The sequence below is a fragment of the Theobroma cacao genome, chromosome 3 (assembly GCF_000208745.1).
Source record: "Theobroma cacao cultivar B97-61/B2 chromosome 3, Criollo_cocoa_genome_V2, whole genome shotgun sequence".
In the NCBI taxonomy this organism is placed as follows: domain Eukaryota; kingdom Viridiplantae; phylum Streptophyta; class Magnoliopsida; order Malvales; family Malvaceae; genus Theobroma; species Theobroma cacao.
In genome coordinates, this window is record NC_030852.1 from 26,515,354 (window position 1) to 26,529,208 (window position 13,855).

General features: G+C 35.3%; 3 protein-coding genes across 4 annotated transcripts; 2 read left to right on the top strand and 1 right to left on the bottom strand.

Moving 5' to 3' along the window:
- LOC18605195 lies at window positions 199-1,650 on the top strand. Its single transcript, XM_007038064.2, has 3 exons — window positions 199-535; window positions 651-729; window positions 811-1,650. The coding sequence occupies exons 1-3, from the start codon at window positions 512-514 to the stop codon at window positions 1,557-1,559; spliced, it is 852 nt and encodes a 283-aa protein (XP_007038126.2). The 5' UTR covers window positions 199-511; the 3' UTR covers window positions 1,560-1,650.
- LOC18605196 lies at window positions 3,468-6,235 on the top strand. The gene has a single exon (XM_018117096.1). The coding sequence runs from the start codon at window positions 3,468-3,470 to the stop codon at window positions 5,571-5,573; it is 2,106 nt and encodes a 701-aa protein (XP_017972585.1). The 3' UTR covers window positions 5,574-6,235.
- Window positions 6,466-13,123, bottom strand: LOC18605197 (signal recognition particle subunit SRP68). 2 transcript variants are annotated; one of them, XM_018117771.1, is made up of 14 exons: window positions 13,043-13,123; window positions 12,783-12,878; window positions 12,580-12,646; window positions 12,350-12,460; window positions 11,930-12,125; window positions 11,340-11,425; window positions 10,954-11,149; window positions 10,116-10,227; window positions 9,240-9,367; window positions 8,813-9,019; window positions 8,601-8,710; window positions 7,925-8,054; window positions 7,522-7,671; window positions 6,466-7,047 (listed from the first exon to the last, which is right to left on the bottom strand). In XM_018117771.1, the coding sequence occupies exons 2-14, from the start codon at window positions 12,871-12,873 to the stop codon at window positions 6,826-6,828; spliced, it is 1,806 nt and encodes a 601-aa protein (XP_017973260.1). In that variant the 5' UTR covers window positions 12,874-12,878; window positions 13,043-13,123; the 3' UTR covers window positions 6,466-6,825. The 2 variants fall into 2 exon arrangements, with proteins under 2 accessions (XP_017973260.1, XP_007038129.2); XM_007038067.2 differs by lacking the exon at window positions 13,043-13,123 and adding an exon at window positions 12,992-13,032.

Here is a 13,855-nt window from a genome sequence, read left to right on the forward strand (position 1 = left end):
TTTTTTTTTTTGTAATGTATTTAATTAAAAAAACTAATGTTCAATATAATTACTTATAATTATAATTTTTTAATTTTTTAATTATAATAAAATAAATATATAATCCATTCAAAAGCAATAGATTTCACATTTAGATTTATATGATTGGTCCAGCCTGATTCTATTTTTCTATTTCACAAGGCAAACAGATTAGTTCCATCAAGTAATTATTGAGATTCCCTAAGATTTCACTTCCCGTGTATAACTGACAAAATATAACCAATTAACCCCCAAAAATTAAGATTATGGAAAAAGGCTTTCCATATTTCCCTAAAATTTCATTCTTGTAAAATCTCCCAAGATCGCCGGACTCCAATGTTTATGGAAAGCTTAACAACTTCCTTAAACTAACCTCTCAAAACATAACAAGGCAAAGTCTAAAAGTTTGTCTCTCTCTCTATATATCCCCTGTCAATGCTCTGTTCCTAACCGAAGAACATAAACATCTCTGTTAAGAAATCAGTCCAATTCCATGGAACATCGCCAAGCTTTGCCGGTAATATCCTAATCTCATTTAGCACTACTATGTTTCACAGATTTATGCTTATACCATATCTTTCGTGATGGAATTTTGTTTATGTTTTTTTTTTCCTTGGAATATATATTTGTAGACTTGTACTCTGAAAGTGAATATCAACTGTTGCACCATGTGTCGATTGAAAGTAAAGGAGAAGTTACAAAAAATCAAAGGTAGTTTCTCCATTTTTACTACTAATTTGGTTTGTATTAAATTGGTTTTTGCTGAAATTTTCTATGTTTCCCTACAACTAGGAGTGGAGTCCATCGTCTACGATTCCGACAGAGTGGTAACAATTTCAGGAAAAGTAAACCCAATGACTATAGTGAAGAAGCTTGAGAAATGGGGCAAAAATGCAGAGCTTTTGTCCTTCCGAAGGTCCCCCGAGCAAGATGTTCAGGGCAGTACCAGCTGTTCCAACAAAGGGGTTGATAATTCTGATCATCACGGATCACATTCCAAAATGGAAAAAGACTGTTGTTGTCGTTGTGATGCTGTGTCTGATTCTGACGATGACCATGATCATGGTCAAGATGATAATGGAGAGGTACCTGCAGCTAAGAAGAGCAATGCCAGCATCACTTGTCAACACCCTGATCCCACCATCAGCAAGCAAAGCAGAAAGGGTAAAGTCAAGAAAAGGTTTATTGGTTTGTTTTCTAAGAATATTGGAGGAGCAAAAAAGAACTTGGATGAGACCAAAAGTCGAGTATCCACGATAGGGAAGCCCTCAACGATGGATAGACCGTCCAAATGGCGATTTCCCTGGACGCCTATGCCTAAGTATGGTGGTCCTATGCCATATAATCGACCCTTTGAGTCTTATCCTCAGCCGGTGACTGGAAGGCCAGCAGCACCTCCATACCATCCATTTGGGCTAATGCGGCCTCCGCCTTCGCCAGCGGTGCCTCCTCCATATGGTTTTTTCAATTCTAGGCCACCGCCAAAGGTTAACCCTATGATCCACTATACCAGTTATGCAGACAATTACAGTTACTGGTGAACTGTTTAAAGTTTGAACATGGTTGTCTGCAAAGGACTTGTTATTTGTTTGTCCTCTGCTTTAGAAATTGAAACTTGTTTTTCATCTACAATGGATAACTAATTTAATTTGTCCTTTGTTTGAACTATTTAATTTCAACTTTCTTTGGACTTCATAGCTGATAAAGATGCTAATTAATCGATTTAGTTTATGATTCAGGCATACTGATTGTGAAATTGATTGCTAATGCTAAAAGGAAAAAAAAATCATACAAAAATCACCACTGCTGATAAAGGGGAACGCCAATTTCATGATGCAACACCCTAAATCATTCGCAAGGTTAAATTTTATTGAATAGTTATAAACGATCATGCATTAACATATATTTACATTTTTCTATTTTAAAAAATATAATTTGAGAAATTTTTATATTTTGACAATTTTTGAACAAATTGTTGAAAATTATAACAAAAAGGAGAAAATGTAATGGTAAAAAATTTTCATACTTTTTATATTTTTTTTCTTATCCTCCTTTCTCCCTTTGTTTATTTTACCAAAAATTTAAAACATTTTAATCACATTAAAAATCTAAACATCTAGATCAAATATGTATGCTTAAGAGTTCCATCACATCTTTTTATATTTTTTTCTTATCCTCCTTTTTCTCTTACTTTTCATTTTGTGATAAAAATATCAAAATATCCTTAAGAGTACCATTAGAAATCTTAAACTTTAGAATAAATATATTATAAATTAAAGATAAGAAAAACACTTGAAATTTGTGAGCAAAAAATTGTTATCATTTTTACCATAATAGTCACATCTATCCTTCAAATTGAAACTTAACTATCAGGAAAAGAAAATAAAGAGATACGGAAGGCAAGGCATGTTTCAAATAAAATCGATTTAAGTAAATTGAATTGTAATTTATTTATGTAAAAAGTAAGAATATTTGAATATTTTAAAAAATAAACTACTTTTAGATAAAAAATATCAAATCAAATTAATTAACAGACACGCGACTATTTACGTAAAAATAATTACTTTTTTTTACTAGGAGTTTCAATTTTGATAAATTTATTCTAGATGCTACTAAAGTGTGTGCCACCAGCTCAGCTCACCACCATTTCTCCTTTGCCTGCTGTTTCTGTCTTTCTTCAGCAATCTCTCTCTACTCTCTTATACGTACACAAACACAACATTAACATACATAGGGATATGGTTATACACATTTACCTGTTACCCTGTTATGTGTGTATGTATAGTTTTCGGGTTTCGATACTGTACGAGAAGCAACAAAAACTGTTAGCCAGATTATCCATATGTAAGTTCTTTTCCTTAAATGTATGAATTCAAGCTAAAAGATGGATTCCTTTTATTCAAGATTTTATAATCTTTGTGATAATGGGTTTAGGTTCTGGAAAGGTTTCTGGGTTTGTTTCATCTTTTTCTTTGGTTTAATACTCTTTTATGAACTGTTGGTGTCTAGTATCTATTTATCCGAAAATGTGATATTTTTCTTTTTTGATATTTCTATATCATCTTCATGGTTCTCCTTTTCATTGCTTTAACTTTCTGTTTTTACATGTTATTTATGCTCCTTTTTGTTGAAAAGAAAACTGAGGGGGTCAAGAAGAACGAAAATGAGCTGGAAATGTTCAACTTTTCAATACTTTGGGGATGGAATGTTTCTAATAATAGGAACTAATAATGATGTTTAGATAATTAAAACGAGATGAATAATGCTTTTGGTTTGGGCAACAGTTCCCTCTTCCCTTGAGTAATTTTTGTGAACTATATGTTGTTCTTGTTGCAGGTTATGAAAACTTGGTTTTGATCACATCATCTCCTACTTTTGAAGCTCTTTTCTCAAGTTGAATTGGATAATTTAGGATGAAGCATACTATCAAGGTTGGCACCTCAAAGGAGATGAATCAAAAGGTTTTGGAGGCTCTTCAAGAAAAAGGAGTTGCTGAGAAAATGATGACTCAGAAAGGTTATGCCAGTGCCAGGGAACACTTACTCAGAGCAAAAGAGCTTTCACCTGGGATTGATAATATTGAGTCCATGTTGACTGTGTGTGATATACTATCTGCTGCTAGTGTTAAGTTTCCTGCTTATGGAATCGATTACTACTGGATCCTTCAGCTTACACCACCATCTACTCAGTCTGTTATAGGAAAGCGTCACCAGAAGCTTGTTTCCATGTTGCAACCTATCGTGAGGACTTTCCCTGGAGCAGAGTTGGCTCTGAAACACATACAAGATGCATTTCTCACTCTTTCAAATAATGAGACACGTTCTAAATTTGATTTGAAAAGGGGTACAGGATGTGAAGATTATCGATCTTTTAAGTTCCAAGCACCATGTAGTCAAAGCATCTCAGATAGGGAAACGATAAGTACTACTCAAACCTCCTCAATGGATTCTCACAGGAATTATACAGATGGCAGTAAGAAAACAGCAGAAACAATTTTAACCGCTGTTGGAAATTCTGTGGAGAAACAGTCGTCTTCAACAACTTTTGAAAACCAACATGGTAAGATAGGCATGTCTTCAGATGGCATAAGTTCATCAACAAACTCCCTGCCTACCATTTTGGAGGGGATTGTAACTTGCCAGGACTACTATAACTTTGAGGATGACAGGAAACTAGACTATCTTGAGCCAGGTCAAATCTGGGCAAGTCATTATAGAGCAAAGTTGCAGCACAATTACCGGTATGCTCAAATCACTATAAATTCAAGATCAGCATTTTGTGTTACCTGGTTGAAACCAATCCCTACTAGTCCTAGTGAGAGAAGATGGTGTGATAAAGGCCTCCCTGTTGCTTGTGGATCTTTTGAATTGGTTCCAGAGACGAAGGAGGATGTAAGTTGGCAAATTATTTCATCCTACAAATGCTCCTGGCCTCAATGTGTAATAGGGGATCAATTTGAAATCTATCCCAGAAAAGGTGAAATTTGGGCACTATACAAGGATTGGGACCTTGATGATTGGTCCTATGATCCTGATGCTGTGAAAGGATGCAGATTTGAGCTAGTTGAGGTCCTATCAGAGTTTTCAAAATATTCAGGTGCAGACGCTATGTGTTTGGTTAAGGTCAATGGTTTCAAATATGTGTTCAAGAGGCAAATAATGGGAGGAAATCCCATCACTTTCCATATCTCCCCAAGTAATATGTACATGTTCTCACACAATGTTCCAGCATATAGGTTCAGAGGTGGAGAGATTGATAATATTGCTGATGGGATGTTCGAGCTAGACCAGATGGCCTTGCCAGATTACATGATTCAAGACATGGATAGCCAACAATCACCGAATGAGAAAAGAAGCCTTTTACCTAGACCAACTTCTCTCTCGAATCAAAATCCAGAGAATAAAAATTTAAAGCCGGGTTTAACACAGAAACATTTGGCAACAGGACAGGTCTGGGCTGTATACTGTGGAAAGGATCTAATGCCCAGGCAATATATCAGAATAAATGGTATAATTTCAGAGAGCCAGGTTTGTGGAACAGAGTTAGAACCTCTACCGATCCTTGATCATGAGATCCACTGGCAGAAAGAAAACCTTCCTATGGCTTGTGGAGTATTTAAAGTCAGTGGAACTAGTGTCAACCTTGACATGTCAACGTTCTCCTATTTAGTCCAGTGCCAACAAAGCACATGCGAGTCATTCTATTGGATTTACCCGCAAAAAGGTGAAATATGGGCTATGTATAAAAACTGGAATGCCAAGTGGAATCGCTCTAACTATGAAAACTACCAGTGCCAAATTGTACAAGTTTTATCAGGTTTTGAAGAAGATGGAGTAAAAGTAGCTAGGCTTGGAGAAGTGAAGGGTTACCTAACTTTCTTCCGCAGGATACAATATGATGGGTTTGATCTCACCCATACAGTTCGTAAGGAAGAGAAACTTAGTTTCTCACATCGAGTTCCAGCCTTCAGGGTGCCCGGAATTGGGAAGCATGGCATACCTGAAGACACTTGGCACTTGGAACCAGATGGTTTACCTCCCAAGCGTGGAATGTAATTTCTGCATTCGACTGTAGCTGAACTGCAAGCTTGGGTCTATGAACTGGTCCGATCACAATAATTTTAGGACATATGAAAGAGAAAAAATGACAGCCTTTTTATGATGTCTCCTGGGCACAATGGAATATGATTGTTAAAGAAAAAGAAAGGTGCAGATTATTTTCAGGAATTCAGTAATAATCCATTTTTAGCAGTAATCACCAATCGTTCACTAAATTCTATAACATAGACCACATTGAGAATTTTCAATTTTATTTTCTAAGTAATAAGGTGAATTCCCAGACTTTGAACAACCAAGTTCTTAAAGACTGTAGGCTCCATTGCATCGAGCAAAATGCAAAGTTGGGGAGGGCCAACTGCCCAAGGGCTTGATGACAAAGGTTAAACCCTTCAAGCAGCAAGTGAATCGAAAGAAAAACATGCTTACACGAGGTCACCCTTATAATCTACTACAGCCAGCTATTTTGCTGTAGGCTGAATGAATAAAAGAGAGATCCGAACTTGATGCTCTGAACTTCTTCATTCTTTGAAAAAAGGATTAAAGATCCAGGGCTCATTATAGGTGCAAAGTCGCCCGTAAGTCCCAAAGCCTTTCTAATAAAATATGAGAAATTAGTTTAGTGCCGAGAATTATAATGCAAAACACTGACAAATGCAGACACCTAAGCATTTAGCTCCTGTTTATTCCCTTCTCCAAGGATCAAAGAAATCTTTGCGTCATGGGATGTATAGGACTATAGGCACCAAAGAAGAAAAGAAACCCCAAAAATCTAAGGAAATGCTGTAATAGATAGCGTAGTATACAGAAATAAAAACCTGAAAAGCGCACATCATGCTCATGCTTTTGACCAGAATAAAGGAACACAAATAAGCAAACTTGGGGGCAGCCATGCGAAACCTGTTAAAAGATTCTTTTGAAGATTGGGAATTGGGATCCCATTCACACAACAGCCGATCCAAATAGTAGTTTCTGAAAGTATTGAAATGTATCCTCTTTCCTCTACCACCCAGCAATATAAAGGAAACAAAATTAATCCAGCTCTATGTTTCAGCCCCATAGTTTCAGAAGAAAAGCTCAAATATCTCATGCCTATATAATTCCCAAAAAGTTACAGTTATAAGATTTACTCAGCTTCTAAATACGCAGTCAAAGGCCAATGCATGTCAAAACCTCATCAAGTAAACAAATTTTTTTTGTTGGGTCCTATTCCTTTGCTTTTTCCTTTTGGATCAAGAAAACTTTATCTAACTCAACGCCAAAGCCTACTTATGAAGCCCTTCTTGTCCTTCTTCATCCTGTTCTCTAGAGATGGGAAATCAATAGCATTATATGCCAGGTCTAGAACAATAGGATTACGAGGTATTGACTGGAGGGCTGGGGGGAAGGGTTCTATACGAGGAAGAGCTTTCACATTGGAATCACTGACTGCAGACTCATAGAGATCAAGTTTCTCAAGAAGGTATTTTTCCACCTGAAACAGATCCAAAGCGCACATCACATCAATGTAGCAAAATAGGGACCAAGAGATGTATCCGTCCATAATACATTCTCAATTTTTTTAATATAAGAAAGAATCAACAACTGAAATAAATTTACAATTCCAAATTCAAGAAAACAACATTGGAAATAGCTCTTTTTCAAGTTTACAGTTCACCAATCCAACCGTAGGATACAAAAGAAGTTGAGAGCTCATGTAAATGGAAACAACTTATGAGTTCCAAATATCATATCAACTTGAAAACTTGCATGCATCATCTAAATTCTACAATGATAGATGGTAGAATCCAATAGTTGATTTCATAAAACTAAGTATATAAAAGTTCCAATGAGGTAAAAATAAATACTTCCAAATTCAGTGCAACGTTACCCTGACTACATATTTATGTGTGCATGCATGACAGACACTTATTATAAATTCCAAGAATGGGGAAAGCATAAATAATACCTTCTTGTGAGCACCATTTAGTGATATAGTAGATATCTTCTTTGACAGATTCTCTGGAGCCTTCTCCTCCTCAATAATTCCAGTTGCATGTTCTATGCAACTGTAAGATCTGCATTCATCATATAATGTCTTCAACTCTTTGATCATCATCTGTCAAGGATAAGAAGATAGAGATTAAATTTTAATCATGATTATATCATTCAGATGTCTGAACCTAAAATTACGAGATATTGCTAGGGAATGACTCCATTAAGGAGTTTATTAACAGGAAGAAAACATTTCAAGTGTCAAGCAGGTAATTTGCATGCAGAAAGCAATATACGCATTCAGCAGTTGTCAAACTATTGTAGAAAATCTACCAGAAAATAGTGGGGAAGGCAAACCCCTTAATAAATGTAGACACCTGCTCAATGTTACTATGACTTTGAAACTTCTGTAGGGCATTCTCAGCAAGAGAGCGAGCACGGCAGTATAGTGAATATGCTTCCGTTCTCTTTCCAGCTAGACTGTATGACCTTGCCAAGTAGAAGCACCTGCACAGAAGTCCAGAGGTCCATGTATAATTTCACAAGGCAACATTTTGTATTAACACACCCAATATCAATCTCAAAACTAATTAAATAGCTTCATAAAAAGACTCAGTTTCATCATTTTGAAAAGCAGGAAATTATCAATTCTTTTCACACCTACCAACACCACCCAAAAGAAGGAAAAAGTCCTTCCAATAAAGAAAGATATTAGAGAATACTGCATAATGTCATTATATCCAGAGCTCAAGCAAATGAATAACTTTGCACATAGAATAGAAATATTCAAAATGTAACCAACAATTGAGTATAACCAATCAAACGGTATTCCCTTTTCTTTGTCAAAAAGAAAAATGATATTATCCTTGAACATGTCCAGGAAAATGTTTATATATATATATATATATCGCTAGGCTATGATTGCAAGAGTTCTGACAGATAATAACCATCCTCAGTATGAAGAAAAACAACAGAAGTGTAGCAACCCCAAAACTCCCCCGCCCACCAACGAAAGATAAAAGGAAGATATTACAGAGCTCACAGAAATTAAACCTTTCTGCTCGGAAGGCCAAACTTTTAAGTTGACACTCTTCTGCAAATGTCACTTCTTCAGGTTTTCTATCCCTTCCGGAACTAACTAAATCAGATAGATCAGCTGTATTCTGCCAAAAATAGCATCAATTAAGAAAGGAGCTACTCAAAACAAGCTTCTTTTCTGGGAGGGAAGGCATGCCAAAAAAAAATACTCCTTGATAGAAGCTAACCTGTAATAAAAGATCATATAAGCGAACCAACTCCTCAGGCTTGGTGACTTTCTCGTTTTTGTCATCACGACGCCGAGTAAGTTTGCTCTTTGCAATGCTAACCAACAACTGGTTGCGCTCAATTGTTCGTTGTCCTAGTACAGCACTAACTGCCTTATCGAGACCATTTAAGTCATCTTTCACATTTTCAGCATTACCTGCACTGGCCTAAAGTGTACACCAAATCAGGAACATGAGCCTCATAAAAGTGAAATTAAAATAGAATAATTTATAAGCAATTGACAAATTTAAAAATTCTAATAAATGGTACTAAATAAGAAGAAATAATGACTCAAGAAATGCAAAATTTCTTGAGAAAAAAGAAAAGAAGAAATAATGACTCAATTTCTATGAAAAGACAGCAAAACTGTTGATTAACACTTCATACCAAGTCACTCCTGATACAGCTCCTTGCTTCATGATATGCTGTAAAAATTTTATCAAAAGTTGCAAGTCTTTTCTCTGCTGAAAGTGAATCTGCTGATGGACCATGTAAATCCTTTTCCAGTTCTTGGGCTGCACAAATGGTTACACAGAAAAAATTATCAATTTAGACTATAATTGGATTATAAACCAACTTGAAGGGTTCAAGAATGACCAGCCAATCTAGAGTCCAAATTTGAAGCACACAGGTACATTTTTCACATCTACGATTAAAGAACAAACCATAACTAGTGAAACAGTATTCAATCAAAGCTAGAAATTTGTTATTGCCACAAATTTGCTGCATTTTAAATCAAGGGTAGAAAAAAGAGGGAAAGCAAGAAAGACTGCAGCATAGAATTGGAATGCTATCTTCAACTGCAATCTGCATCTGTGTGGCTTACAAAATAGGTGCTAGATTAGTCATCAACTTAAAGCTAAAAAAATTAACCACTGTAAGTGCCGATAAAATGAGACTATTTTTAGAAGACAGACAACTCAAAACCAAAAGTCATCCTAAGAAGAGATAAAAGACCCAACTGTAAGCAGAGAACCAGAGTAGTACAATTATTCATTGATCCATGCCCTTGATACTATGATATTTTAATCACTATCGAGGAAAAAAGGCTAAACCAAAAATTCTTCAGTTGTAACAGTATATGCAATGTGAGTCAACATCTTATTTCAGAAACAAAAGCCATTAAAAATTTAACGGTCAATCATATATTACCAAAATGATTTTTGAGTTGGCTTTCAGTTTTGATTCTTAATTTGAACAACATACATGCTAATCTCATTATGAAAATCACACAGGACATTAAAAAAAAAACTAATAGCAAACCTTTCAAAATGGCAACCCGCGTTTTTGCATTAGTAATTGGGAATCTATTGCCAAGCCAATAGAACTCTGTCAGAGATGCAGCCTGTTGTGATCTTGCCTCTGCCATTACAGCCTGCAAATCAAGATAGTATAAGACATCAGTCTAACTGACAAAACCCTCTGCAGAATAAAGCAACAGAAAAAGAAGAAAGTTTTTGTTTCCTCTCTCTCCCTTCCCAGCACAGTCATCTGATATAAGCTTTTAGGAGGTGCATAACCAATTTCAAGAGCTATAAACAAATGAGCATTCATCTTACAAAGAAACTATCATTTATACAAGCTTTAGCCACTGCATAACAAACTTGTTATGACAAAGCAGCTTAAGATATTCTGTCATAGATGCAAATTTCTGCAAGCAAAGGATCAGCTTGAAGGCTGAAAATGATAGCACAAACATCTTATCAAAATTTACTAAGAAAAGGAAATCATTAGTTTGCTCCAATTGAACTAATATTAACAAAATGATGCATTTTAATTCAGAAAGATATCATGTATTAAAACCCATCACTTCACCTTGAGTAAGGTGGTAAAGCATTGCAAAAACGTAGTTCTTATGGAATTTGAAAGCTTCTTTTTTTAAGACACCTAAGAATTGATAACAAATATAAAGTAGAGAAAGTGAGAGGGTCGTTTTACAGATATGACAGAAACTAAGTTCTCATAGCCAGGCAGCAGGTAGCAAGTCAGTTGGTAAAATAAAAAGGCAGAAAGTCACTCACACTTAATACAGGCAACTGTAATCATGATAATAAAAGAAACTATGCATGCATATACTTCCAGTTTAAAGGAATGAACCAACCTCCAATTTTGCTTTGAAAAGGTCCAGGGCAGGACCTTCCATTTCACCAATCTGTAAAAGCTCAGAAGCTTGCAAATTTGACTCTCCAATTTTGTGAAGGCAGTACCGAATACTAGGTTCAAGCTCTTCAACACGTTCACGACACAAGACTTGATTCTCCACATCTCCATATTTCCCAAGTTCTTCATAGACAGCCCTGCAACATAATCAAAGATGTTAGCCCTGTGTGCTCTAATTGAGAAAACAGCATTAAAAAAATATCATGAAGGATATTTAATTTTTCCTTTTGACAGGGTAGTTTGCAGATCAGGCAAAAACTTAGCTATATACTCTAACAAGATAAATGTTATCTATGTGTCCAGATACTATTGGAGACAAGCACAAACCTGGCACTTTTGAAATTCCTCAGTGCAGTGTCCCAATTCTGATCTTGTTCAAACAACAAATTCCCTTTCATATAGGATGCATAGGCCTACAATAAAAAACAAAACAAGATGAAGTGCAAAGAAAGAACTCAAACTTCATCAAGAAAGAAGAACCACAAAAGGCTGTACTAATTTGAAGTTTCATCACAATGGACAATCAGAAATTTGACTAAGATGCATGGATATTTAGAGGCATACCTAGTTTCACTTCTTCCTCCACAACTACAAAGTCTGTGCCTCTGAGCACAATTTATATCTGGGTAAAGCTCACCCAATACAGAGAGCAAAAACTCATTCTGCTCACTGCCATACCTTTGTAAGCAATATTTTACTTACTAAATTAAAGCATTTGCACCTCTACATGACTCAAAAGGCACAATATTTGACCAAATATAGGAACAGAAACAATGGAAGAAATTTAAAAAAGAAAAGAATGCAAGTACACGCTATTTTCTGCTTCTTTTCTTTCCTCCTGTAGGCAGGAAAAAAGCATGTTTACTTTACAGCTACAAAAATAGCATGCAAAAATAACAACCAAATTGCAAACGCACCTCAGCTTCTAAAGATGTTCTGGAATCTCCTTTAACAGAACACAAATGTGAAAACAGATCAGCCCATTTTACTGCCTTGCGTAATCTACCAATTAAATAGATACGCTGGCGTGCATTTGGGCCATCTGGAAGCTGTCTTTTCTCCATGGCATGGCTCCAAGCTCTCTCTGCCGTGTATAGAACCAGATGAAGAAACCTATTTTAAATCAAATCAAAATTACAGTTTTCACTTAGAAAAACTATGATAACTTGACTCCATATTGCATCCATTAGCCAATCCTCTCCAATGATGGTCTATTGAGAAGACATAACATTATAGAGAGAGCTTCTAATGGAAATAATTTAAATTAAAAGAAAAATGAACAAGACATTCAGAGATGCAAAAGTTTTTATATTACTACAAAAATTAACAAGACAGACCTCACTTCAGTGACAGTGGACTCGGTAATGGCTTTTCGGGTGTATTTACCACGGCCATGTGTGAATTTCAGTGATTTATATAACCTCCTCAAACGAGCAGTGCAATACCTCCTGCAGCGCCAATATAATTCATTTAAACATTAATAACATCCAAAATAATCAAAAACCTTTGTAAGAGAATGCATTTTAATAATTCTTTAAAAAAATAAAAGAATTTCGCGTAAATGTACCGGTAACGAGCGTAATCTCCATGTCGTAATCCATGTTGCATCTGTGCAGACTTTAGAAGCTGTAAAACTGAAAACGGAAGCCAAAATTATACAATTTTAAATAGAAATGAAAAAGAAAAACAGCTAGAACCTTCAATCTCCGTTAAAATACTATTATTGATGCAATTGAAGATAAAGTCGATAGAGAAATAACAAAAACTGACCGTGGACTGAGTACTTGGGGCTGATCTGATCGGAAACGTTTGAATTTGGATCGTCAATTTCCATTGCCGTTGCTTCGTTAACCTTCGCCATGGCACCTACAATTGCCAACAAAAACCACAAAACTTACACATTTAATAAAGAAAAAATGACACAAGTTTCTGGCAGATTGGTGGCCGGGAAATTGAATGAAAATATGAACACATTTCACCTGCGACCAAACAGAGTGTAGGGATCTAAACAAATTTGAGTACGGACGTACCTTGGATTAATCTAGCAAAGAATGGTGTGCTGCGGCTCGTCTCGAGTTTCTTTTACTCGACTGTGTCTGTTTCTTATGGGGTTTTGCGGATCCGGTTACGGATCCGGGAGTTCCAAGCTCTAGTCATGATTTGCTCAGGCCTGGGTTTTCTTGATGGGCCCTTTGTTGGATTTTACAGTTCATCTTGTAATCTTCTATTGGAGTTGGGCCTAGCTTACTGGATCCAAATATGATGGATCTGGGAGTTCTAGAACACTACTTTTTTTTTTTTTGAGATTGGGCCTGATTCCAATTTCCAAACATTTGCTTGTTAATTATTCTTGTTATATTACATTTGTGGCTTTTTTTAATTCAAATGAAATCAATTTTATAATTATTTTTAATAAATTTTTCCAAGACATATTTTTAAAAAATTTAATTTTATATAATGTTTTAAATATAAAAATTAAAATTAAAATTAAAATTATTTGACCAAAAACGTTAAATAAGGAGAAACAAAGTGGGAGGGAAGGTATAGCAATGCATGACATTCTATACTATACTTTTCTTCCAAAAAATCCAAGTAGTCCAAATAAGAAATATCAAGTCTTTACTTTTGAAATATCTATATATAAAATTTGTCTCAAAGGAGGGTTATTGGTTGACATGTGATGAGTTATTTACTTGCCATATATGGCAAGCAATAATCATTCTTAGGGATTTTTTTTTAACATTTTTTAATATTATAATATATTTATACTATATATAAAAATTATTTTGAAGGAGTTGTTGGTTGACATGTAGTCAGTTATTCTTAATAATTATTATTTTTTA